Source organism: Bos mutus, chromosome 21 (genome assembly GCF_027580195.1).
Source record: "Bos mutus isolate GX-2022 chromosome 21, NWIPB_WYAK_1.1, whole genome shotgun sequence".
In the NCBI taxonomy this organism is placed as follows: Eukaryota; Metazoa; Chordata; class Mammalia; order Artiodactyla; family Bovidae; genus Bos; species Bos mutus.
Window position 1 is genome coordinate 66,572,266 of NC_091637.1, and position 24,082 is coordinate 66,596,347.

The window sequence follows — 24,082 nt, forward strand, 5'->3', positions numbered from 1 at the left end:
GGCCGAGCTGACTGGCAGAGCTGCAGGGGGCCCGGGACACCGCTCCCCAGGGACGGCGCACCAGCTCTCTGCGTCCTGTCCATCCTCAGCGCCCCCTGCCCGAGTGTCACCAAGAGCTGACTGCGGGTCAGAGCAAACAGTGTACCCAGCCAGCCACAGGCTCCTGGGCCCCAGACCCCCGCCCAGTGCCATGTACCCACCCCTGCCTCCCCATGAGCACCCCCTCCAGGGGGTGGTCGGCCCATCCTGTTTTCTCTCTCTGAAGCCTAGCAGGGACACTGGCCAGACAGCCCCCTCCCTCCAGCCAGAAGCCCACCCCAACCCTGCCTACACACCACGCAGGGCATCCCCGGAGGCCCCCTGGGATCTGCACAGGCGAGAGGTCCCAGCCCTGGAGGCCGGCTCCTGCCACATGGACTCCGTCCCCTGCCGCTCCAAGGCAAGAGGGTTCTTTCCAGCACAGGGTGGGCCTTCCAGTGCTGGGGTACTAGGCACCAGCTGACTGCACATGCCATTGAGACAAACCACCCAGAACTTTAAAACTGCCGTCTTCTGCTTTATTGACAGGTAAATTGTTCAAAAATGTTCTCACAATTCAATAATTACAAAGACTCAGACTTACATTAAAAAAGTAAAAACCAGAACCCCCAGCAGGTGCCAGCCCCAGCGGAAGGCCCGGGGGGCAGGCAGGCTGTGGTGCCCATGTTGCTCAGTGCCGACTCATGGAAAATGCGCGTCTTCCACAGTGTCACGAGGACGTCGGCTGGCAGAGGGCAGAGGGAAGCCTGCCGGTGGCTCACGGCGAGCTTTCAGAGGCCGCCCCGGGCCCTGGCGCTGGGAGGGGAGGCAGAAGCGCGCGGGGTGGAGTGTGGCGGTGTCTACACCATCCAGTAGAGGGCACGAATCATGGGGCTCCATGCGGGGCGGGGCGCCCCCGGGCGCGGCCTCTCGGCCCGTGGGCACAGGGCCCAGCTACCCGCCACCCACTGGTTTCAGGGCAGGAGGCTGAGCGGTGGAAGCGAGCAGGACAGAGCACAGCTGACTTCACAGTAGTAGAGACTGGTGACACGTGTGGCTGTGACTGGGAATGGACTGACTCCAGAGGCCTCTGTCCACGGCTACAAGGTCGGCAGGAGGACTTCCGCCTCTTGACTATGTACGGGCTAAATGAACAAAAAGGCCACAACCTCACCTCCACGTTTCCTGTCTTCAAGACTCTAGTGACACTGGGAATGATACACAACTTCCTACGATGCTCCTAAGCGCCTAGGAAACAGTTTCAGGGAACGGGCCGGACGCGGCACTGAGGCTGTCCTGAGCTGCCTGAGGCCGCGGGGCGCGCGGCTGGCCCTGGGTGGGCGGGAGAGGCCGGGGGCGTCCTTCATGTGCAAACGGAGCTGCGTTGCCTCACAGCCGCGCAGAGGGTGATCTGGTCTACCGCCAGACAGTGCAGCACGGAACTGGTCACTATTATAATAAAGCATTTTCTTCATCTCCATATCTACACGTCGACTCCACGCTTCCTGGGACGACACTGGAGGCTCAGCCCAGTCTTGGCACTGGCGCTGGGGGCCGCCTGGGCCCCGGCCCTGTGGCGGGAGCCGGTGGCTTCAGGCGTCGCGGGACGGCTGCTCCAGGCTCTCGAGGGGCAGCTGGCTCCTGTGGGGGGAGTTGGGGCTCGGCGGGCCGCTGGGGTTGGAGCTGTTGGATGGAGTCGAATGTTTGGTGGAATCTGAATCAGGCTGTGAAGACAGAACGGGGCCAGCGTGAGAACCGTCGCCTGGGCCTGTGAGTGCAGCTGCCTGGGCAGGGGCGGCCCCGCTGTCTCCTTCCGAGATACGAGGACACACCCTCTCCAGACTTTTCATGTGGCCCCTGCAGGAGAGATCACAGACCAAGGCCCACCACCACCGACGACTCGTGCAACTGTCACAAAAAGGAGCAACCTGCCGTGAGGAAACCAGGCGGTGTGGCAGCCAAGTGGTCCAAGGCCACAGACGTAAGGCTCTTCCATGGTAAAAGCACAGGGGATAGAGAGGGACTTTCTCCACAGGACAGAGGCGTCAGGGAGCAGCCCTCTACTGCACGCCCTGTGGCGAGAGGCAAAGCTCCCATTCAGAGCAGGAGCGAGGCCAGGCTGCTGCCGTCATGCTGCTCAATACCGGCTACAAGGTCCAGCCACCGGGCAAGTAAAGACGGCGTCCACGAGGGACGGTAGAAGGAAAAGCATCTCTGCTCACGGCTGACCAGACTCTGTAGGGATATAAACGCTAAAGACCTTAACGAGTTCAGTAAAGCTGCAGGATGCAAGGTCAACACAAAGATCAGTTCTGCTTCTATGGAATCTGAAAAGGAAACTAAGAAAACAATTCCATTTACAATAGCATCCAAAAGGAGAAAATATATCTAAGAATAAGTTTAACCAGAGGTGAAAGATCTGTATACTGAGACTATAAACGCTGCTGAAAACCTTTTAAAAAGACCCCGTGAGTAAAGCAAAGGCACCCCGTGTTCATGGCTCAGAAGACTACTGTTAAGATGGCGACATTTCCCACGTGACCAACCTACAGATTCAATGCAGTCCTTACCAAAACCCTAAAGGACTTTTTGGGGGAGGCATAGAACTGGAAAAGCCAACCCTCAAATTCACATAGAATTGCAGAGGACCCAGAAAAGTCAAAAGAAAACTGCGTAAGAAAAAGCTGGAGGACTCACACTTCCCAAACTTACTACTTCAAAATGTACTACTGGTACATCCCTGGCGGTCCAGAGGCTAAGAGCTCGCCCGCCAATTCAGGGGACATGCGTTCGATGCCTGGTTGGGAAACAAAGATCTCACACGCCACGGGCCAACTAAGCCCATGCTCCACAGCAGAAGCCACCGCGATGAGAAGCCTGTGCGCGACTGGAGAGCCGCCCCCGCGCACTGTAGCTAGAGAAAGCCGGGCAGCCACCAGTAAATAAAGCTGAATGAGAAGCTGAGCAACTCCTGAAAATGGGGGATGAACAGGTGCGTTGTGCTAGCTCTCAGGTTACAGGTGCTGCAGCAGAGGCTCCGGGAATAGAAACATGTAAACAGAAGAATTTACTAAAGGGTAACCCCACAAGACAGAGGGAAGTAAGTGGTGCCACGTGCTCTAGAGAGAAGGCGGCGCAGATCCTCACCACACACGCGAAGACACACTTACACACTCTCACTCCCTCAGACACTTTCACCACACAGGGACGAAGGAAAAGCCTGCCAAGTTCTCAGAGTAAAAGAGAACCTACCTTAATTGAAAAAGACAGACTAGACTGTATAAGAACTAAACATTTCTATGTGTTAAATTTCTACATGACAGCACCTTTACAATTAAAGACAAAATTAAGATGTCAGTGATACTGGGAAAAGTACTTGCAACAGGTAATACCCACAATCCATGAAGAGTTTCTGTGAACAAGGAGGAGGACACAGTCCCTCAAGAGCAGCCAGGTGAAGGGTGCAGAGCTGGACCTGGAGGAGCGAGCGGCCGCCCCACACACCCCGAGTTCCGGGCGTGCCAGGAAGGTGAGGGACTCATGCAGCGGAGCCCTATTTCTACCGTCAGCTCAGCAGCCCTGCACCCCTGGCCTCCTGTCACGGAAGTGCCGCCAGGGCCCAGCCCTCAGGCCACCCTGCCTCCTGCTCTCCTCCCCCACCACACAGGGGGACTGAGGACACTGCCGTCTGCAGTGGGACCGCCCGACAGCACTGTGTTGACCCTCCACACTCCGATCCCACGGGGCTGTCGGAGGAGGAGAGAGGGCAAGACACACAGGCCACCTGTGCGCCTTCTGGCGTTCCAGCCGTATGTGCAAGACCACCCAGAAAAGTCTAGACGGGAGCAGCCTCCCTGCATGCTCCAAGCACGCGGACGCCCACCCAGTCAGTGCCCGGGAGGAGAGATGGGCCCCAGCACCTCAGGGGCCCTTGGCTGCACCCTCCTCAGCTAGGCCAGGGGGCCAAGCCACGGGGCAGCCGGGCCTGGAGGCGGCCTTGGTCTCCTGAGGCCACGACGAGGAGGGGAGAACTCTCATCTTTCTCCCGAAAGACTCACGGCAGCGGAGCCCGTGTCCTCCCCTCTGGGTGCAGCCTGAGCAGTCCAGAGAAGGCGGTTCTGGGGGGCTGGGGACCACGGAGGCCCGAGGTGGCCACTCCAGGGCAGACAGAGCCTCAGACCCCAGGCCTCCGCCTTCGCCAGGCGAACCTCACCTCTTTGTCAAAGTCCTGGTCAGGGTCAGACATACTCCTTAGCGGCACAGCCACTCCGGGTTCAGATCCCCCTACAAAACAAAGACGGCCATCACCCTGGGGAAACAGTTGAGAGCAGAACCGCAAGCCCAGCCCCGTTTCCAGGTCCCCCTCTGGGCCCCTACCTGACGAGGGCCACGAGACGTAGGGCTTGTTCCTGGGCGGAGGTGGGCGGGACAGGCTGGCGGGGGCAGGGCCCGGCCTCTCCTCCTGGGCGGGGGGCACGGCGCTCTGCGCAGAGAGCAGTGCGTCAGCTCGGGAGCACGCACCGGCTGCCGGAGGCGGGCAGCCAGGCCCCGGGCAGAGCGTGCAGGCCACGTGTGGAGCCTGCAGCACCAGCAGGCGGAGGCCCTGGGCCTCCGTGGGGAAACAGGCTGGGAAAGCCCTCTGGACAGCTGCTTTGGGCCAGCTGTGGGCTAAGAACTGGCGGTGAGTGAGGGCAGTACGCCACCTGCCCTTACTGCGCTGTTCCAGCTGTCATTTCTGACAGCGATTTCCTCAGGACACCGTAAGAAGCGGTGAAGGCCGCAAACCCTTAGGGAGCCGTGGGGAGGGGTGTGGCGGGGCGGCCGGGGCTCACCAGAGGCAGATCCATGAGCACCTGCATGCCGTCGCCCGGGCCCATGTGGGCCACGTGGTTGAAGTTGGTGGGGTTGGAGATCATCTTGGACCGCAGCTCCGGGTCTCTCAGCATCTCTCTGCGGAGGGAGGGGCATGAGGCCCCGTCCCACCCCCACCCCCCACGGCCCCGTCCCACTCCCGCGGCTCCTACCGCCGCTGCTGCAGCCGCTCCTCCTCCGGGACCTTGAAGACGAAGCGCCTCTTGCTCCGGGTCCGCAGCATCTGCTTCCGGCTGTTGTCCGAGGTGTCGGGCACGTTGAGCACGGTTCCTGCGGGCCAGGGAAGGGTCGCACGGCTGCTGACTCCTGGGAAGCACCCCCCACCCCCTCCATCCTCTGCAAGAAGGGCTCACCCGAGGCCTTGCTCTTGAAATAGATCAGGCGGGGAGGCTCGCAGTTGAGGAGGTTGAGGCTGCCTTCCAAGTTCAGGGGCCGGATCTGTGTTGGGAACCAGATGGGTAGGTGGCTGCCCTGCGTGGGCGGCGGGCACCGTGCACGCACCCCGAGCCTTACCCTGCGCAAGCCGACCGTCTGCACCCACTCCATGGTGCGCACGTCGAAGACGTCCACGCCGTACTCGCTATACACCGTGACGTGCGTGGGGCTGCAACCTGGCGCACACGGAGCAGAGGGGTGAGCCCGGGCCGCCCGGTGCCAGAGGCCACCAACCCGCACGGGCGTGCCTTGGCCCAGGCCCCGGGGCCCCCACTGCGGAGGGAACCTCCGCTCCTGACATCTGACAGCGTTAAATACCACCGCACATTGAGCACTGACGACGACCTACTCAAAACTTCATTTTTCATTTAGCTTGCTTATTATACAGTTCCAGCAAAAGCTTATTACTGTTCAGGCTGAATGCATCGCAAATCCAGACAGGGACCTAACGTTTTTTCCTTAAGGCAAACAACTCCTTTGAGATTCCAGGAGTCAGACTTCTGAGTAAACAGTTAAAATCTCCCCCAAACTATCGCTGTGCTCTGAGTGAGGTGCTGGCCTTCCCTGAAGCTGTCTGCAGGCCGCCCTCCTACAGTCGGTCTGAACATACACGATGACAATCACTCTCCCCCCACAGGTCTGGATGGAAAACCCTCCTGGGGCAGGACTAGGAGACGGAGGCCTGCTGGCCCGCGGCACCTGCGGTCCATGGGGACTTTCCCACTGCTAGGACAGCGGGGCAGACGTGAGCCGGCCCAGAGAGCATCCTGGAGGGCGCAGCTGTCATGCCAAGCAGGCAGGGGGCTCTGGCTCAGCCTAGGTTCCTGTCCTCCTACGTCCCAGGGCTGAAAGTCACTCCTCGCCACATCACACTTAACTGAATTTCTAAAAAGCTTCTGCTATGTTGATATTAGATTCCAAACGGGCCGCCTGATCACACCTGTTCTTTGGAGCACAACAAAATACAACAGGGTTTAGGAAACAAAAGACGCTAAACTAGTCGCCAAACCGTCCTGGTGGTGACATTTCAGACAAACCGTGAGGCCTGCTGAGTGCCACACCTGACGAAGATGGCCAGAGGGCCCTGAGAGACCTCAGAGACCTCGCCCACGCGGGGGCTCCGGGGGCCGCTCCCCTCACACCGGAGCACGTGGGGCTCCATCTGCAGACAGTTTACTGACAGACTGATACACTCAGCTGCCCAGTTAAAAAAAAAGTAACCAGTTCAATCAGCAGGAAGGCCCCTGCTGTTGGTGGGCAGGTCACTGCCCTGTGTGGCTCCCGGAAGGATGGGGCTCCTGTGACCGGGGTGGGGTGGTGTCTGTGTGTGAGGACATGCGCGTGCTCACGTGGGGCTCGTGATGAGCAGGAAGCAGGGCTAGGTCTCCACCCTGAGAGCTCCTGAATGAGTCCTGCAGCTCTAGAACTGGCTGGAGTCTGTACTGTGCACAGATGAACCGAGCACAGAGGAGGGGAGAGGGCTGGACTCGGAAGAGAATGCAGCAACCTCACGGCCGAGATCAGAATGCGTGGCTCCCAGCGACCTGTATCCTGCTGGAGTTACCAGGTGGCCACGAGCCCATTCTTGCACTGGCCACCCACAAGGACAAGGGGGCACGGCGGGGGAGACCAGGAGGGGAGATGCTGAGGCCACAGCTGCCCGCATCATGCCCGGGCCCCGGCCAAAGGCGAACAAGGCCGAGAAAGAGCCAGCTCCCCTTGGCCCCCGGCTCCTGGTCCCAGTGCCCGTGGGTGTTCTGCCAGTTTGGTGACGCCAGCGACAAGGCAGACCCAAGAAGTACTTCTAGGGAATCAGGGAAAAACGGAACACCTCCTCCTACCCTGCCAGCTTGAAATAGACGTGTGACCCGCGGGTGACCACGCAGACCACCTGCTACGCCCTGTATTGAGTGGGTGGGATCTGAGGTCAGGCTTTTTGACACAAGAGCAGACGGCAGGCCAGCAGGGCGTGGAGCACAGACTCCAGTGGCCGGCGCCATCATCCTGGCAGAAGGACACTCGGTTGACCACCCAGAGTGGCTCCTGCCTGCAGCACGGCGTCTGTCCCGAGAGGACCCCGGCCCAGAGGTCAGGGCCGTGTACTTTCTGCCCAAGGAAACCTTTAGCTTATTGTCATGACTGTGTAAAGTTTACACGTCATCAAGAATGTCTTTTAAAAAGTGAAACAACGCAGGTCCTTCTCCCATTCGCCTTGCTTTCCCCCTGGCGAGGCCAGCCGGCTGCTTGGCTCCTCAGCTGAGGGCCCCCCAAGGGAGGGGTGGGCAAGCCCCGCTGACCGGCCAGGGAATGGCCCAGGCCCACCCTGTCCTCCGCAGCAAGCTGGGGAGTCCGCCTCTCCTGCCGCCCACCCTGAGCACTCGGCTGAGGGGCAGGAGGACAGACCAAGGCAGAGAGGACACGTGCTGACCGGCGGGGCGGCAGCGGCGACGGGGTATGGCAACAGAAAACATATACATACTACAGGCAACGGGCGCCGCAGGCCACATGAGCTCCTGAGCGCGTGACCTCCGACCTTGTGGGTCCACGTACAGTCCCATGTGGCTGAAGCAAAGCAGGTACTCCTCACTTTTGAGCTCCACAGCACAAAGGGCATCAAAAGACTGTTGTGAGAGGAACGTAAGCGAGGGGTCATTGGGATTTACCAGGTTTAGAGCCTGCCCATCTCCCTGGGTGCTCAACAGAGAGAACCCGGAAGGGTAGCCAACACAGAGCCTGTCCTTGACTGCGGCCATCCACTGCACATTGCCAGGGGCCACAAGCTCGCTGAGCTTCCTGTGCAAAGGCTTAGTTCTCTGGATCTCATAGCAAAGGACCAGCCGCTTCACTGCCACAAACAGGCAGGTGGGGCCGCTCTTCTTCAGCGTCCCAGTCGCTATGAGCTGGCAGCCTTTTGTCTCCGGAAGCTTGATGTCCATGTTGCTCTCGGCCCCATCGAAGGAGGACCACGGACAGAGGTGGACGTGGTGGTTCCGGCCGCAGAGGAGGACGGCGACTCTCTCTTTGGGGGCGAGCTCGATCTGGTACACCTTCTTGTAGTCAGCCACACGGACGATCACTGTGGACGGGGCGGGAGCATGAGGCCAGGGTTCTGCGGACGCCCCCCGGAAGGCCTCCCGGTTCACGCCCTGCTGTCTCGTCTTTCTTGTACCCCTGGCCCAGACCCCTGGCTGGGAGGTGCTGAGTGCAGGGAGGCTCTGAGGGTGCACCCTGGATTCCCCTCATCCCTGAACCCAAGACCCTGCATCTGGAAAACAAAGGGCTGTCACCAGCTTCACTGGACCCTTAGATATACTCAGAGGATGCAGCCACCTCCTCCTGGGGACCCCAGACCAACCCAGGACCCTCGACACCCTCCCTGGGTCAGGACCTCCACTGGGGTTTCAGTCAGAGCCCTGGGTCTGGATCCTGATGGGGAACAGCTCCGCAAGAGCAGCCACCACCCCAGAGCCACACATGCTCCCCACTCTTCCCTGGGGCAGGAGTGCCGACACCCCAGGCTCCCGGGGAAGGGGCCACTGCCCTCTCAGGGAAGCCCCCTGTTCACCAGGGAGATCCCTGGAGCCAGGCCCGGGCAGACTTGGGGATACTCCTGCTTCTTCTTCTGGGAGGAATGAAAAGTCAAAATGTGAAGCGAAGGAAGGAGCATTTTGTCTGATAAGACCTCCGTGTGCCTGGGAATTAAGGACCCGTCTCCCCTCGCCCCGTTCTTCCCAGGAGGACTCTCAAGACCGCTCTCGGCATCTCACTGGACCAGGCGGGCCCTGGGGCAGGTGGACAAGCGCCAGACAGCTGTCCACCGTCGGTCTCATTTGTGGCCTATTCCTCTCCTCAGCCGCTGGCCAATCACCTTCTCTGTGAAGCTCTCTGATGCGGAGACCGAACTCCGCCATCCAGGGAACCCACCTTAATGCCCACGCGTCCCCACCGCTGACCCCTGCCTGCGGCACAGAGTGGACGGCCCAAGTGCCACACACTCACCATCCCGGGTCACCTCTATGACGTAGAGCCCTTCCTCGAGGCCAATGGCGATCCGGTCCCCGTCTGTGAACGACGCAACGGAAGTCACGATCCTCTGTCTCCGGAGTAACTACGAGTCCCCACGCTGCCCACCCGCCCTGGCCCCCTGCGTGGGCACCGCAGCGTGGGACACGCACCCAGGATGGCGGCCGTGAGCACGGCCTTGATGAGGGGCAGCGAGCTGTCGTAGGCCTCCTGGGGCACGTGCACCGCCTGGCTCTGCAGGCGGTTCTTCTGGAGGATGGCCTGCAGGCCCTCCAAGATCCCCACCCATTTCCGCTTCTCATTTTCGTTCTCCGTCAGGATGAGCAGCGAGCTGGTCTTAGAAGGGGCACCTAAGAGAGAGGCCGTCACCTTCAGGACAGAAAACAAGACAAACGATTCATAAGACAACGGCACACGGAGCCAGTGCCAGGCAGCCTAGAGGGGCCAGCACAAGGCCACTGCCTGGAGCGCTCCCTCTGGGGGCCGCTGGGATCCGGTCCAGCCGCCCGCAGGGGCCGTGCGCAGCCTGATCTCTGAGTGCAGGGCACTCCACTCTCACCAAAACCGGCTAACTGTTCGCTCTAACTGCTCGTCACAGCCAGGAAACCCACTCTCAGAATGCGTCCAGCTAGAGTGGGAGTTCCCTGGCAGTCCAGTGGTCAGGATGCCACACTCTCACTGCCAAGGGCCCAGGTTCAACCCCAGGTCAGGAAACTGAGATCCCAAAAGCTGTACGGTGCAGCCAAAGCGAAGAAAAAAGACAAAAAGAAAGGGGAAAAACAACACAAAACAACATCCAGGGACAAGGGACTCTCACACACCCACCTCCCTGGGGGCTCCCCAAACACCAGGCACCGCGAGCGACCCTCACTGCCACAGAATCATCCGGGCACAGTGATGGCGACTCTCTGTACCACATACAGAGGCAGGTTCTGAATAGAGACGCGATTTAACAGAAAATGACCCGTGGTCTTGGTTTTGTGGTCAACCAGATTTTACTGTAGCTGTGAAAATTCCCAGTGGAGGGGGAACTCAGTCTTCTGGAAGCTTCCTGAAGCCACAGCACCCACCACCAGCCCAGCAGGGTGCGCCCCACCTCTGCCAACAAGACTGCTGACAGCAGCATCTACTGATTTCTTTCCTGCTTTGCTCAGGTTAATGGCCAGTGAGTCCTGGGAGGGAGGCTGAAGGGCCCGTTTCCCTACAGCCAACCCGTGAGGCACTTCAGTGTCCAGTGCCCTGGACGGAGGGGCCAGGACAGACTGCAGATGAGGATGGAGCTGGAAGGCCTGGCACTGGGGGGCTTGTGGCTGGATGAGCCGAGGCCAGCAGTCTAGAGAAACAGGAGGTCCCTTCATGTGGGCCCCTTGCTACCACACTAGGAAATGCTCAGTAACGTTACCCTTTCATTTTAGCCACATGCACTTCTTTAATGATTAATGAAACACGTTGAAAAACCAGGAAGAAAACGTACCCTGAATATACATGGAATATCTCGGCGTGAGGCATGTATGACGTCTGAAGCCAGGACGGAGCTCACAGAGAACTCTTCATCTCTGTAAGAAATAACACGTTCAGAACACAGGGCCTGTCCTCCACCCATGGGACCACGATGAGAGAGGACACCTCTGGGAAAACCTCCCTGCCTCCACCCGGATATGAAACACTGATACTGACAAAGCCAGCCTACAAAGGGTGAGACTCCTACACACACTTCGATGGTGGGGGGCGTCGGGGACTTGACCCCTCCCCAAGCCACACTGCTCTGGCCGTGCCAGGCCGCTCGGCAGGCACACACCACGTCTTTGCTGTGTCCTCTGCTTGGCCGTAAACAGGGGAATGAAGTCTGCTGTGGCAGCCGGGGAATCCCAGCCACTCTCGACCCTGGGCTGTGAGCAGCAGATGCCCGGGACGCCCAGTGCATCCTCAGCACGGCTGGGCTGGGCACATCTGTGTGCGTGTGTGTGTGTGTGCACACGCGTGTGTGTGCGTGTGGGGGGGATGGGCAGGACCACCTGGGGACGTTTCCAAACCGCAGGTGCCCCCGGTCACCCCTGCCCCACGGGCCCCCAGGTACCAATGCTGCCGAGGCAGCTGCAGGGCAGGTGGCACAGCAGGTGGCTGGGGCAGGTGGCACAGGGGCAGGCTCTCCACGTGGGGGATGTGGCCGCCGTGGCAGCTGCACCCCCAAGCTCCAAGCTAAGCTCGCCCTGTTTCTTAACTGGCTTAGCCTTCCCACAGCCCCAGGCCTCAGAGTGCTGCTATTCTGCCCATTCCAGGGACTGAGGTGTTAATGGGGGCTCCGCGCTTTCCTGTGCTGATGGCAGGAGGGAGCTGACGAGGCACGAGGGGGTTACGAGAGGCGCCGCTGAGTTGGAGTGGCGGCCCCAGGGAGTCAGGGCTCCCAGAGGCAGAGCACACAGGCCACCCCAGCTGCGCGCTGCCTGGGCTGGATTCTCTCTGTTCCGGGGTGCATAATTTTCTCATTAGATGCCTACTTGGCACATCTTTCAGGGCAAAAACATCCACAGCAGGAAGGTTTCTAGCGGGCCCCTGTTTCAGAGTGGCACGACGACTAAGGATGTGAAGGAAGGAACAAGGTTAAAGCGACCAAGCAGTGAACCCCCGCTGTAAGATGCGCAGGTCAGGTGACAGGCCCAGGACAAGGGCGGGCCGCACACACTGACCTGAGGTCCAGGACTTGGCTGGCCAGGACGCCGGGCTGGGCGGACTTGCCCTCGGGCAGGTCGTACAGGAAGAGCCTGCAGTCACAGACCACCGCGAAGGCTCGCTGCCACCCCTTCTTCACCCCGGTTGGTTTGGGGATCTGCAGATCAAAGTGACCGTGTTCCCCAGGGCCAGGGCGCCAGCCGCAGGCAGTGGAAAGGCAGGCCCGGGAGACTTCTTGGAGGCGGCTGCCGTGCCAAGGTCCTCCCCCGCTGCTGCTTGGCCGGCTGAGGCTGGGAGCAGAGCTGCGTCTGGGCCCAGGAAAGCTCGGGACGCTGCTGGGGAGGAGCCCCCCATCATCGAAGGGGTTGCAGGAGACAAGGTGGGTGGCTCAGTGCATGGGCGTGCTCATAGCAGACGTGGCGTGCTGTGACACGTGGCATGTCATGGAGTGCTGGGCCCGGCGCAGCCCCTTCAGATGGCACTGGGCTTAAAGCCCATCAGCCCAGGAGGTGGGACAAGAGGCCTTGGATGAGTGTTTCTGCGGGGTCCGAAGGACCCAGGAGGACAGGGCACCCGGAACCGGCACATGGGGCAAAAGGATGGATTTCCAGTGCAGCCGGGCGTGGCTATGGTCAGCAGGCTGGCCACCCACCTGAGCATGGCCGTGGGTCACGTCCTACCTTCACATAGCCCTTGTAGGCTGTTCCGATGCCTCTCTGCACGTCCACACCTAGAGGCCGCTTGGACTGCTCGGGGGGGATGGGGCACACTTGGGGGGCGCGGTCTCTGCAGGACACGTGGCAGGCAAACGAGCACACTGCAAAGGCACGGGAGGCGCCGTGAGACCCACGCCCCCGAAGCGGCGGTCACAGGGGACGCCTGGCACCCCCAAAAGGGACAGTTCCCACAGACACTCGGGGACACGGGTGTCAATTAACTTCTCTGCACACTCATTGGCCCTGGCACAGGGCAGGCACACGACTCGGAGGCGTGAAATGCTAGTAACGACAGACCCGGAAGAACAGGCCACACGGCGGTGCTTCTCCAGATGACTTGGTAGTGAAATATTTTAAAGCTCTTTTTACTCTGCTTTCACTTACTTTGGAAAACAGATGTGGACGTTAATTTTACAGCAAACAAGGACGAGCAGGCACCCTGGCCACCCCGGAGCAGCACACTGTCCGCTGCAGCAGGGCTTCAGCCTTGGCTGGGCCCGGCTCAGCCTCCGGTGCCCCCTCCCGGTTGGGCCACCCCGGGCTCCAGGCCTTCACCACCCCTTCACCCCGGGCCCTCGCGGCGGGCGGGCGCACTCACCGTCACAGGCGTAGCCCTGGCGGATCAGCCCCACCATCAGGGAGGTGCAGTGGCTGCATTGCGTGGGGCTGGTGAAGGACTTGATGCTCAGCTGGTGTGCCTTTGGCTGTAGGAAGGACGTCGAGGGTGAGACAGGGAGGTGGGGATGGGGCCACCTGCTCGTGAGCAAACGTTTCAACCTCCAGGGCGCGACCTCGAGAGGCTGAATCACGTGCTTTCACCATGAGGTACATGGCTCCCAGGGGTGCCATCCACGGAGAGGCTGACCCAGAGAACGAGCCCACATGCGCCTTCCACAGTGAGCACCCTCTCTGCTCACGCCAGTGAGGCTGGTGGGCCGGGGCGCCGCAGAGACACCGCTGAAAACACACTGGCGCGAGCCCCTTGCCTGCAGGGGCTCCAGGGCTGGCCTGGGCCACATTTTGGGGTGCACAGCCCCCCCACTGCAGTTCATTCCTCCCAGGAAGAGTCTGGAAAACCCCAACACTCCTCACTGGGAACCACGGCGCTGGTGAAGCTTAAGGCAGCAAGGAGGAGGGATCAGCGCCCTTCAGGGCACAGAAGACGTGGAGCCGTTTCTCAGAATGAGGGCTCAAGCAGCGCAAAACCCAGAGCCCGGTCTGCTCTCTGCCTCCCTGAGAGCTGCAAGCCCACAGCCTGGCTGTCGGCTAGACTCAAGTGAAACCAAGCCCCGTCTCTAGCAGGCACGGCTGTCTGCAGCTTCAGCCTTAAGAGAGGCCGTGCCTACGTTAAAGAAGAAAAGCACCCAGCATGTGAGGCCAGATGCCTGCTCAGCTGGGAACCTAGGGCCTCATCACACCCTCAACGTCGGGCTCAGCTCTCCAAGATACACTGACGAGCACAAGTTAGGAAGCGGCATGTTCAGCAGCTTTCCATTTACGTGGGGGGAAAATTGCCTCCCAAAAACCACGTGGTTCTCTAGGGCTCCAAGTGCAACCAGATACATGGGAATATGTGTGAAGCAGGGACTGAACGACACGTAACGGAGAGCGGCACACTACCGGCGGGGAGACGTGGTCTGGGGAGAGGGAAGAGGACCGGGGAGACCAGACTCTGAAATTTTCCAATTAAAATGCGCTCATGTGTCACTGGTTTAATTAAGAAAACACAGGGTCCTGACCCTTTATGGCTCAACACACTACTCAGAACAAAACCTTACTCTGTAAACGCAAACATTAGGCTCAGCGTGTTCACACAAAGCCCCGCCGCCCCGCGAAGAGCAAGCAGGCCTACCTTTGGTCCCGCCAGAGCGAGGGTCTGTGCGCTGGGCAGCGGTACAGCGGGCAGCCTCGGAGGGGCCCGGGCCACGTCCTGGGGATAAGCGGGGACAGGTGAGCAGCGTCCAGCTCAGCGCACGCCTCACTCGGCAGCACCGATGAGCAGGAACCGTTCTGCAGTCTCAATCTACTGTGCTGTCGGGACAGCCGTGGAGCCGCCCTCAGCAGGCTGAGGCCCCAACGGGAATTCTCAAACGAGGCTGCCTCAGAGGGACAAGCTGTCAGGGCAGCGCCTGTGAGGGTCTGCGAGGCGCGCAGACATGGGGAGGGGTCAGAGCCCGGCTCTCGGGGGTCGACGGGGCGATGCTCACCTCCGGCTGCTCTGCGCCCGCGGCCACAGAGACCCCTAAGGACGCCTCTGGCTTTGGAGCTTGTGTTTCTTGCTCACTAGTGGAGCTGGTCTGAAAACAAAGGCAGAGAAACACTGTGGGGATAAGGGAACTCATCCTGTGGAAGTCAGAGGCTAACTGCACGTTCTTCATTTAAAAAGCGCGTTTCACTCGGGACTTGGGGTCCCAGCCCAGACTCAGTCCCACCACGGACCCCACCTCACTCACAACTGTCTTGCCTTCCCGAGACCACTGCCCTCAGCGTCCTGGGGTGGGGGCGACTGTGAGGGAGGGTTACCGCTGAGGTCTCACCCTCCAACCGCAGCCTGGTCCGCCCACCCTCTGAGCTCGCAGGCCGTGACTCACTCTACATCCGGGAGCCCTAAGCTGAAGTGGCCACATGCTCCAGAACCTCATTTCTGGGACCGAGAATAAATTCTAACATTGAAAAGGGCTGTGGACCTATGACCAGAAGGAGGAATTTCCCTTTAAGTTCCATGACACAGGGAAGCAATGCTTGGTTCTAAGAATTCAAGACTCTCAAATTACTTTTACAAGCTGAAGCTAAAGCCACATTCTAAAACCACCTACAGATAACCTCAGGAGTGCTCCCAACTTGAACACTCCCTCGTCACCAGCAACCGTGTTTTACAAACACACACAATTTACATAGCATTGTCAACAGGTGACCCAGGGTAGCTGGGCAGGTAGTTCCACACTGAACTCCCATCAAACCACATCAGAGAAACACTTTCCACTGGCTCGAACTAACCAGGCTGCTGCCTAAGGAGCCAAACTCACAGGGAAGGCAGGGGGCACACAGAGACACACGCACGACTACGTGCTGTGGTGTGTAAATCCTAAGCACACTCGTCAGAGAAAGGCCAGATCCATTAGGCACAGGTATAAGCAACTTTCCCCCATAAACGAGGTATACAAATGAGTTTTTAGATAAATGCATTTTTAGACAAACGAAGGGCAAAAGAACATTTCGTAATTTAACTGCAGCCAAGGAACAGCCCCGCTAGTTTCATTTGGCCGGACAATTAACCGAAAGGGTGCAGACGGGATGGGGAGGGGTCCGCACTCGGAGGCGATGAGCACGGGCCCCGCGCCGGCAGTGACTGACTTCTTCCCAAGAGGCTGGCAGAGAGGACATGCGGGAGGAGACAGAGCCCTTGCTTGTGACAGACGGGAGGAACGAAAACCAGCATTCCCACCCGATATAAACCTCCAGGAAAACCTACTGATTCAGTGCTGTGGCCAGCATTTTAGTGTAAACCACAGCTTCGCACGGGGAAGGCAGACCAGGAGCTTCTATCAGAAGATTCTCAGGTCTGCAAACCCTCCTAACACACCCGACTCTGACCAAGGAGTTTTTCATCAGTAACTGTTCTTCCTACTTAAGTCACGGGCTAGCGAGGGACGAAAATTAAACGTGAAAAACAGCAGGAGTGCTGGCTACAGGGGACGGGGTCTCAGATCACGCACAGCCTGCCCCTCCGGCCGCCCCCTGTGACAGAAGGGACGCGCTAAAGGCCACCTGGCCCGTGGCCTGCCGCCGTCCACGAGCTCTAGAGAAAAGCCACCCCATCCTGGCCACAACCCGAGTCTCAGCCTCTCGGGAGTCTGTGTCTGGCCCTGCAGTGCTGGGAGGAGGCACGGGGCTGACCAGCAGCCTGTGTCTGGAAGAGCCGCCAGCGTGAACAGTTACATGTATTTGCTTCTTAAAAACTGAGGACTTAAGGGAAAAGGCAGCATCACACATTCGATAAAAACCCCTCTTGACAGGTGAATGTAAATAGGTGGGTGCCCAGAACGCTGAGAGCAACACAGATCTGCTTTGGTTTTGTAACAACTGGTCTAGGCTAGGATCACGGTGGTCCGCTAACCTGCATATGACCACTGGTGCCTCCTGAGTCCCTCTGGGGCAGGTCCGCAGACACCACCTCCACCTGAGGGCCAAGAAGCTTAGCATCCCCAGTGCTGAGCCAAGTGGCCTCCACTCGCAGGAAGAACACACCATCTCCGGTATAGAGTTCACGTCAAAACTTCCAACCCATGTCTAATCGAGAGGAAAAGTGGAGGACAATCTACAAGACAACCGGTTTGGACACTACAAAAATATCAGGTTATAAAGAGGGGGTGGGGGGCGCGACTCCAGGTGGAAGGAGACCAGAGAGGCGCTGGCTCCTGGGCAGAGGGGGCGGCCTGTGCTCAGTGACCTCAGCAAAGAAGCACCGGGCAGTTTGGTGTCTGGGGGTCCCGAAGCTCGTGCTCAAAAAGCTCCATGTGTACAGAGAGAGGGAGAAAGCAAGGGGCAGATCGCCAGGCGGGAGGCACGTGTGTGTTCACCGTGCTGCCTTCCGCCTTCCTGCAGGTGTACAGTGTTCTGGTAAAAAGGAAACAAAAGCAACGACAAACACATCGGGGGCCCGTTAGTGAGACCTGCCGTCACGATGTTCACTGGCTCGTCTCAGGGGTGGCCAGGAGGGGTCCACCCTGCAGTTTGGAGGAAGGACCGACTGCCCCGCCTCCAAGGGGTGCCGTGAAGAGCCTCAGCGGCCGAGAAGGACCGGCCCAGCCGCTCCCAGGAGCTGCTTCCCGCGTCACGGGGGCTCTGGCTGCCTCCGGCGCGGTCACCCCGAGCGGAGGCGCTGAGCTGCACCACCAGAACCTCAACAGGGGGCCCGGAGCCGGGCTGTTCTTCCATACCCCCCACCCCACCCATCGGCGAGTCTACACAGAAGCCCCTGAAGGGGTAACGTGACCAGCTGCAGGGGGAGAATGTGTGTTTTAAAAACTGTCTGAAACACTCACTGCCCAGGCGGAGGCTGGCGGGGGTCTCTTTCCTGAAGGTGCCAAGCACTTCCTTCACCCCATGTGATTTGAGGAAGTGGGAACACTTCTCTGGGTGCACTTCACGTACCTTAACTGTCTCAAACTGGCACATGTTAACTTACTGGTACGTGTGTGGTCACAGGTAGCCAAACCAAATTAAACTATTAATATTTCTAATTTATCATAAATTCATTTGTCACTTAAAAAAATACTTACTCTAAATGTCAGATCATGTGCAAGAGGTGCAGTGTTGAAATACTCAAAAATAGAATCCTGAAAATCTGGAAGTTTGAGTCCTGTAAGAATAAAACGAGACTTGTCAAGGTACAAAATTTAAGACTGTTTCTTAAGCTTTATGGGAAGAATCAGTATCATCAAGATAGCAATGCTCTGTAAGTGAACTGACAAATCTGATGCGATTACAGTAAAAATACCATTAAACTTGCCCCAGAGCTGGACATCTGAAGTAACCAAGGAAGACTACCTGGCAAAAAGGTGGTAGGAAGACTACCTACCACCCCTCTAAAAATTAGGGGGTGGTAGGGGAGGAGACCTACCAAATACTGACGCAGATTCACTGAAGCACATGTTCTAATTAGAAGCATGGGTCCTGCCCGTGGACAATGAACAAGGTAGAAACCCAGAAACAGCCCTCAGCCCCCATGGCAACTCATCTCATCTACGGTGAGACTGACATCTGAAGTCGGCATCGAGAGGAACTTTTTAATGACTGGTATCAGACAGCTAACAAGTCTCAGAAAAAAAGACAGAATGGGTCCTCCTCAAACTGTATGTCACAGTAACTTCCCAATGGGTCAGTAATCTAAATTTTAAAAATGAAGTCACAGAAGTATCTGAAGAAAACATGGGTGAATTACTTGAACAACTGGGGATTTGGGGAATATTTCCCTATGACTTAAAATAGGGAAAAAAACTAACAAATCTGACACATAAAAATTAAAATAGCAAAACAAAATGAAAACGATAACAAAAAAACACCTAATGCTTGGCAAAAAAAAAAAAAAAATCGGGCTTCCCTGGTGGCTCAGCGGTAAACAATCTGCCTGCAGACGCGAGACGCACGGGTGTGACCCCTGACCCAGGAAGACCCCACTGGCCGAGGGGCAGTTAGGCCTGTGCGCCACGACTACTGAGCTCTGTGCTCTAGCGCCCAAGGACCGCAGCGAGGGAGGCCACACGCCCTAGAACCCGCGCTCTGCCGCGAGAGAGGCCACAGCGATGAGGAGCCCACCGCAGGGGCTCCCGCAGCAACGAAGACCCAGCACAGCCAAGGACAGATAAAATAAAAAAAAATAAGCCAAGGAAAAAGACAAAAAGACAAACTAAGATTATTTGCAACTTTTGTCAAACAAAAGACTCTAGCCCTCAACATATAAACAGCTTCTAAGAATTAAGAAAAAGCCACAGTCTGAACTTTTACAAATGGGTAGAAAATACCAATCTATAAACCACAGAGTGAGGTACAAACTGCCCTCAAACACATGAAAAGATGCGCAACCTTGCTCGTAAGAAATGTGAATGTGGTGCTACTTCTCACCCGCTCCAAGCGAGGTCACCCCTGGTGGGTGAGGCTGCAGGGCAGGGACCCCCGCCTGCCCTGTGCCGGGGACACAAACCCACAGCCCAGGAGCAGAACCCAGAGCCGGCACGGCTGAGCCTGATTGTGCGCACGCTCCCCCTCCACCAGCAGCCCTGCAGCAAATGTCGCACGCACGCGGCACGCCCCGCCGCAGGGGACTGGAGCAGCAGGACTCCCAGCGGGTACTGTGCCGAGCCGGCTGCATGAAGACCCGGGCCGCCAGCCAAGGGTCGTGGCCTCGCCCGAGCACAGGTCAGGGCAGGCCAGGCCTCTGTGAGGCCTAATGATACAGACACAGGCACCTGCTTTATATTTTCAAGATGGAACAAAGGGACGAATACACCGAACACTGTGCTGCCTTTTTGGGAAGGCATCTTTGGACATACCCTATTTCAGAATTTGGGCTTTGGGATTAGGGTAAGCGTTTTCCTTATAGAACTAAAAACCATTAAAATTAAAAGAAATTAAATCTAAAATAAAACCATTTCATTAAAAAAGGTTTATATGTAAACAATTCAGAAGCTTATGATACTAATTTACCAGTATCTGCTCTAAACTTTTCTTCCATCTTCTTCTTCAAAATTTCCATTTCTTCTAGTAGTTCTCTATTTTTGGCTTCAGAATCCTTTAGTTTGCTAAAATACAAAATAAAAGGCTTTAAGTGCCCTGAGCTCAGGTCATCTCTGTGCTGGTTCAGAGTGTCAAAGTAGGCAGGTTGGTAGGAAGGGGGTGTGTGTGTGTGTTGGGGGGGTTGCTTCTCCCAGGCGTCTGGGAAAGCACCCAGACCCACTGGACAGACACTCAAGCCCACTCTCAGCATCAGCTGCTGCTCACTGCATCATGGATCATACACGAGCTTCACTTAAAAAGTCAGTTTACAAAGTGTATCTCATGAGGCCCTAACGGAGTCCCCGACGGCCCCACCTCTGAGGACGCACGGCTGAGTCACTCAGCTGTCAGGCCCCAGGCGTCTTCCCTGGAATGAGCACAACAGTGGGCCGCACCGAAGAGCCGCACCACTGCACGCACAGCGGGGCCTCTGCTCCCAGCGCGTCGAGGACGGGCCAGCACCGGGCCCAGGGGACCCCGGCGGGGAGGCAGGCAGCAAGCCTCGCTCAGAGCCCTGTGGTGATCACGGTGACGCCAGGGGAACCGGTCACCGCCCGCCCCTCACCCTGAGGCGGGGGGTGTACACGCGCTCGCCTCACAGGGATGCTGGAAGGGTCATGTGTTTTCACAGTAACGGTCTCACAGCAGCTCCAAGCAGAGGCAGTATATTTAAACAGCAGCTGTTACCACCATCAGTTTTTCAGCCCCAAACTGACACGATTTCCTGTCAGTAACACCATCACTTCCAGGTCCCCCCCATGAAGACGTGTCAGGGCTTGGCCAACCACGTGGACAGGTCCACCGCAGGCAGGTCGGCCCAGCTTTCTTAAGGCTGCAGCTCATTACAGATCCTGAGGGAACAGAACAGAACCCACAGACGGCAGGCTCTCATCAAACGTCTGCTGAACTCACTGCCTTGTCAAACAGTGTTTTCTATGACTGCTTGAAGGTGGGGAAAAATTCTGAATATTTTAGTGTGTTGATTTTAGCTTTTAAAGGAAAAAACGCTAAGCTGAAGAGGTGGACAGGAAGGCCAGAGAGGTGTCCATGGATATGTGGGTCCTGTCACCCAGCTCAGGGCGGCAAGCACCCTGTTCACACTCAGAAAGAGACACAGACGCTTCAAAACTGCAGACTCACACACGCTCATTCTGTCCTGAAAACCCTGCACATGCTCATCCGTGCCCCAGGCCTGAGCACCGAGCGCCAGGAACAGCACTCTGCTCGTCCCAACAGCCCCGGGTTGGCAGGCACCTTTCAAAGGAGAGGTTCACGTCCTTGACCTTCCTCAGCTCCTCCTGCACAAGCTGCTTGGCCCGGATCTCCGCTTCCAGGGCCGACTGCAGTTCCAGCCGTGCAGACATGTCCAGCTTCTGACTGCGGCGAACTTTCCAGAGCGGGTCCTGCAGAGGTGGTTTCAGATGTTAAAACACATTCTGAACCAACTCACTCCTTTAACAACATTAACGCTAACAGGCAATTTATCTTCTTTGAATCTTAAGACTTTATTATATTTAAATATTAACTCTCGGATGTTATTAAATTCCATGGGACCCAATTTTAGTTTTGGTATTTTGTAAGTTCTTTCTTAGAGATCTTCTAAAGAATAAAATTTACTTTCTTAAAAATAAAACTGAGCTGATAGGGTAATTTCTCTACATGGTCCCAGTACACTCTTTTACCAATTTAAGCTATATTCTAGGATCAGAGTTATTCTTATTTTTCTACTTCTTGAAACATCATGCCCTGTTATCATCTTAGTAATTACATCATTAAAAGACTAAAATAATAAGAGAAAGGAAGCGCGATGGGATGAACTGAAGGATGAAGCTACAGGGAAATAAACCAGTTGAGGACAGCTTCTTTCTTATTGAGACTCCAGATGTATTTCACTGACTTTCAAGAGTATAAGAGAAATCTGGAGAGACTGTCTTGGTAGGCTTTTATTTACGTTTTCACTGAAAACAGTTAAGAATTTTTCATTTTTCCTCCGTAGGAGTAAAGAGGAGACGGGGGTGTGGGGAGCACGTGGGGCGCCACCTACTGGCAACGAAGGGACCAGCCACAGGGAGGCTCAGGTGAGCAGACCCAGGAGGAAGCAGGTAACACTTCCAAGGATGGAGCATCGAGCTGCGCGGCGCTGGAGCGGCGAGCGGCCGAGAGGAGATACCCCACGTCCAAGGTCGCAGAAACCCCAGTAATATGGTAGGGCGCTGAGAGGGCATCAGAGGGCAGACAGAAACCACAATCACAGAGAACTAACCAATCTGATCACATGGACCACAGCCTTGTCTAACTCAATGAAACTATGAGCCATGCCATGTAGGGCCACCCAAGAAGGATGGGTCACGGTGGAGAGTTCTGACAAAATGTGGTCCACCAGAGAAGGGAATGGCAAACCACTTCAGTATTCTTGCCTTGAGAACCCCATGAACAGTATGAAAAGGCAAAAAGATAGGACACTGAAAGATGAACTCCCCAGGTCAGCAGGTGCCCAAATGCTACTGGAGATCAATGGAGAAATAACTCCAGTAAGAATGAAAAGACGGAGCCAAAGCAAAAACAACACCCAGTTGTGGATGTGACTGGTGACGGAAGCAAGGTCTGATGCTGTAAAGAGCAATATTGCATAGGAACCTGGAATGTCGGGTCCATGAATCCAGGTAAATTGGAAGTGGTCAAACAGGAGACAACAAGAGTGAATGTCGACATTTTAGGAAGCAGCGAAATAAAATGGACTGGAATGGGTGACTTTAACTCAGAAGACCATCATATCTACTACTGCGGGCAGGAATCCCTCAGAAGAAATGGAGTAGGCATCATAGTCAACAAGAGAGTCTGAAATGCAGTACTTGGATGTAATCTCAAAAACAACACCACCCTTATGGCAGAAAGCAAAGAACTAAAGAGCCTCTTGATGAAAGTGAAAGAGGAGAGTGAAAAAGTTGACTTAAAGCTCAACAGTCAGAAAACTAAGATCATGGCATCTGGTCCCATCACTTCATGGGAAATAGATGGGGAAACAGTGATAACAGTGTCAGACTTTATTTTTTTGGGCTCCAAAATCACTGCAGATGGTGACTGCAGCCATGAAATTAAAAGATGCTTACTCCTCTGAAGGAGAGTTATGACCAACCTAGACAGCATATTAAAAAGCAGAAACATTACTTTGCCAACAAAGGTCCGTCTAGTCAAGGCTATGGTTTTTCCAATAGTCATGTATGGATGTGAGAGTTGGACTATAAAGAAAGCTGAGTGTCGAAGAATTGATGCTTTTGAACTGTGGTGTTGGAGACGACTCTTGAGAGTCTCTTGGACTGCAAGGAGATCCAACCAGTCCATCCTAAAGGAGATCAGTCCTGAGTGTTCATGGGAAGGAATGATGCTAAAGCTGAAACTCCAGTACTTTGGCCACCTCATGCAAAGAGTTGACTCATTGGAAAAGACCCTGATGCTGGGAGGGATTGGGGGCAGGAGGAGAAGGGGACGAGTGGATGAGATGGCTGGATGGCATCACCGACTCGATGGACATGAGTTTGGGTGAACTCTGGGAGTTGGTGATGGACAGGGAGGCCTGGTGTGCTTCGATTCATGGGGTCGCAAAGAGTTGGACATGACTGAGCGATTGAACTGAACTGAATTTGTAAACATGATGGCAAGAAAAAAGTAGAAATGAGGAACATAAACTGCTTATTCTAATCGGTGTTTATAAATGTAAATACGAAAATGCTTCCAATCACAAAGAACACAGCTGTTTTTTTCCTTCAATAAGATCATGAACCGTCAATGTTTTCCAAAGTATTGTGTTTTGATGATGGAAGCGTGAGAAGAGTGAGAGGTGAGGATGCGCTGGAACCCGTCTGGGAGGGGCTCCCAAGGTTCTGGGTCTACAGGCCGGGTGTGCTGCGGGTTCTGTGTGCTGGGACAGGCAGCTCGGTCTCCCTGGCCCCCGCCTCAAACCAGAACATAGAATAAAACTGTGGGTCCACGAAGTTTAATTCTAGCTGGAATTCTAATGAGGTTGTTCCTCTTTCCCTGCACTCTTACTCTGCGATTCTCACACTCGCATGTTT

General features: G+C 56.4%; 1 protein-coding gene across 2 annotated transcripts in view; it reads right to left on the reverse strand.

The window, feature by feature from the left end:
* Positions 1-535: 535 nt before the first annotated feature.
* Positions 536-24,082, reverse strand: part of CDC42BPB (CDC42 binding protein kinase beta) — a 99,202-nt gene continuing 75,655 nt past the window's right edge. The window contains exons 19-37 of one of the 2 annotated variants that reach the window (XM_070358024.1): positions 21,264-21,412; positions 19,941-20,035; positions 18,017-18,096; positions 14,942-15,031; positions 14,587-14,664; positions 13,333-13,438; positions 12,699-12,835; positions 12,036-12,175; positions 10,823-10,904; positions 9,501-9,717; positions 9,325-9,387; positions 7,805-8,401; positions 5,404-5,501; positions 5,244-5,328; positions 5,043-5,160; positions 4,851-4,968; positions 4,396-4,501; positions 4,232-4,302; positions 536-1,742 (exon numbers count right to left, since the gene is read on the reverse strand). In XM_070358024.1, the coding sequence (XP_070214125.1) occupies positions 1,611-1,742; positions 4,232-4,302; positions 4,396-4,501; positions 4,851-4,968; positions 5,043-5,160; positions 5,244-5,328; positions 5,404-5,501; positions 7,805-8,401; positions 9,325-9,387; positions 9,501-9,717; positions 10,823-10,904; positions 12,036-12,175; positions 12,699-12,835; positions 13,333-13,438; positions 14,587-14,664; positions 14,942-15,031; positions 18,017-18,096; positions 19,941-20,035; positions 21,264-21,412 (2,562 nt within the window). In that variant the 3' untranslated portion in view covers positions 536-1,610. Of the gene's footprint in view, positions 1,743-4,231; positions 4,303-4,395; positions 4,502-4,850; positions 4,969-5,042; positions 5,161-5,243; positions 5,329-5,403; positions 5,502-7,804; positions 8,402-9,324; positions 9,388-9,500; positions 9,718-10,822; positions 10,905-12,035; positions 12,176-12,698; positions 12,836-13,332; positions 13,439-14,586; positions 14,665-14,941; positions 15,032-18,016; positions 18,097-19,940; positions 20,036-21,263; positions 21,413-24,082 lie in introns of those variants that run through there. The other variant, XR_011461580.1, reaches the window with a different exon arrangement.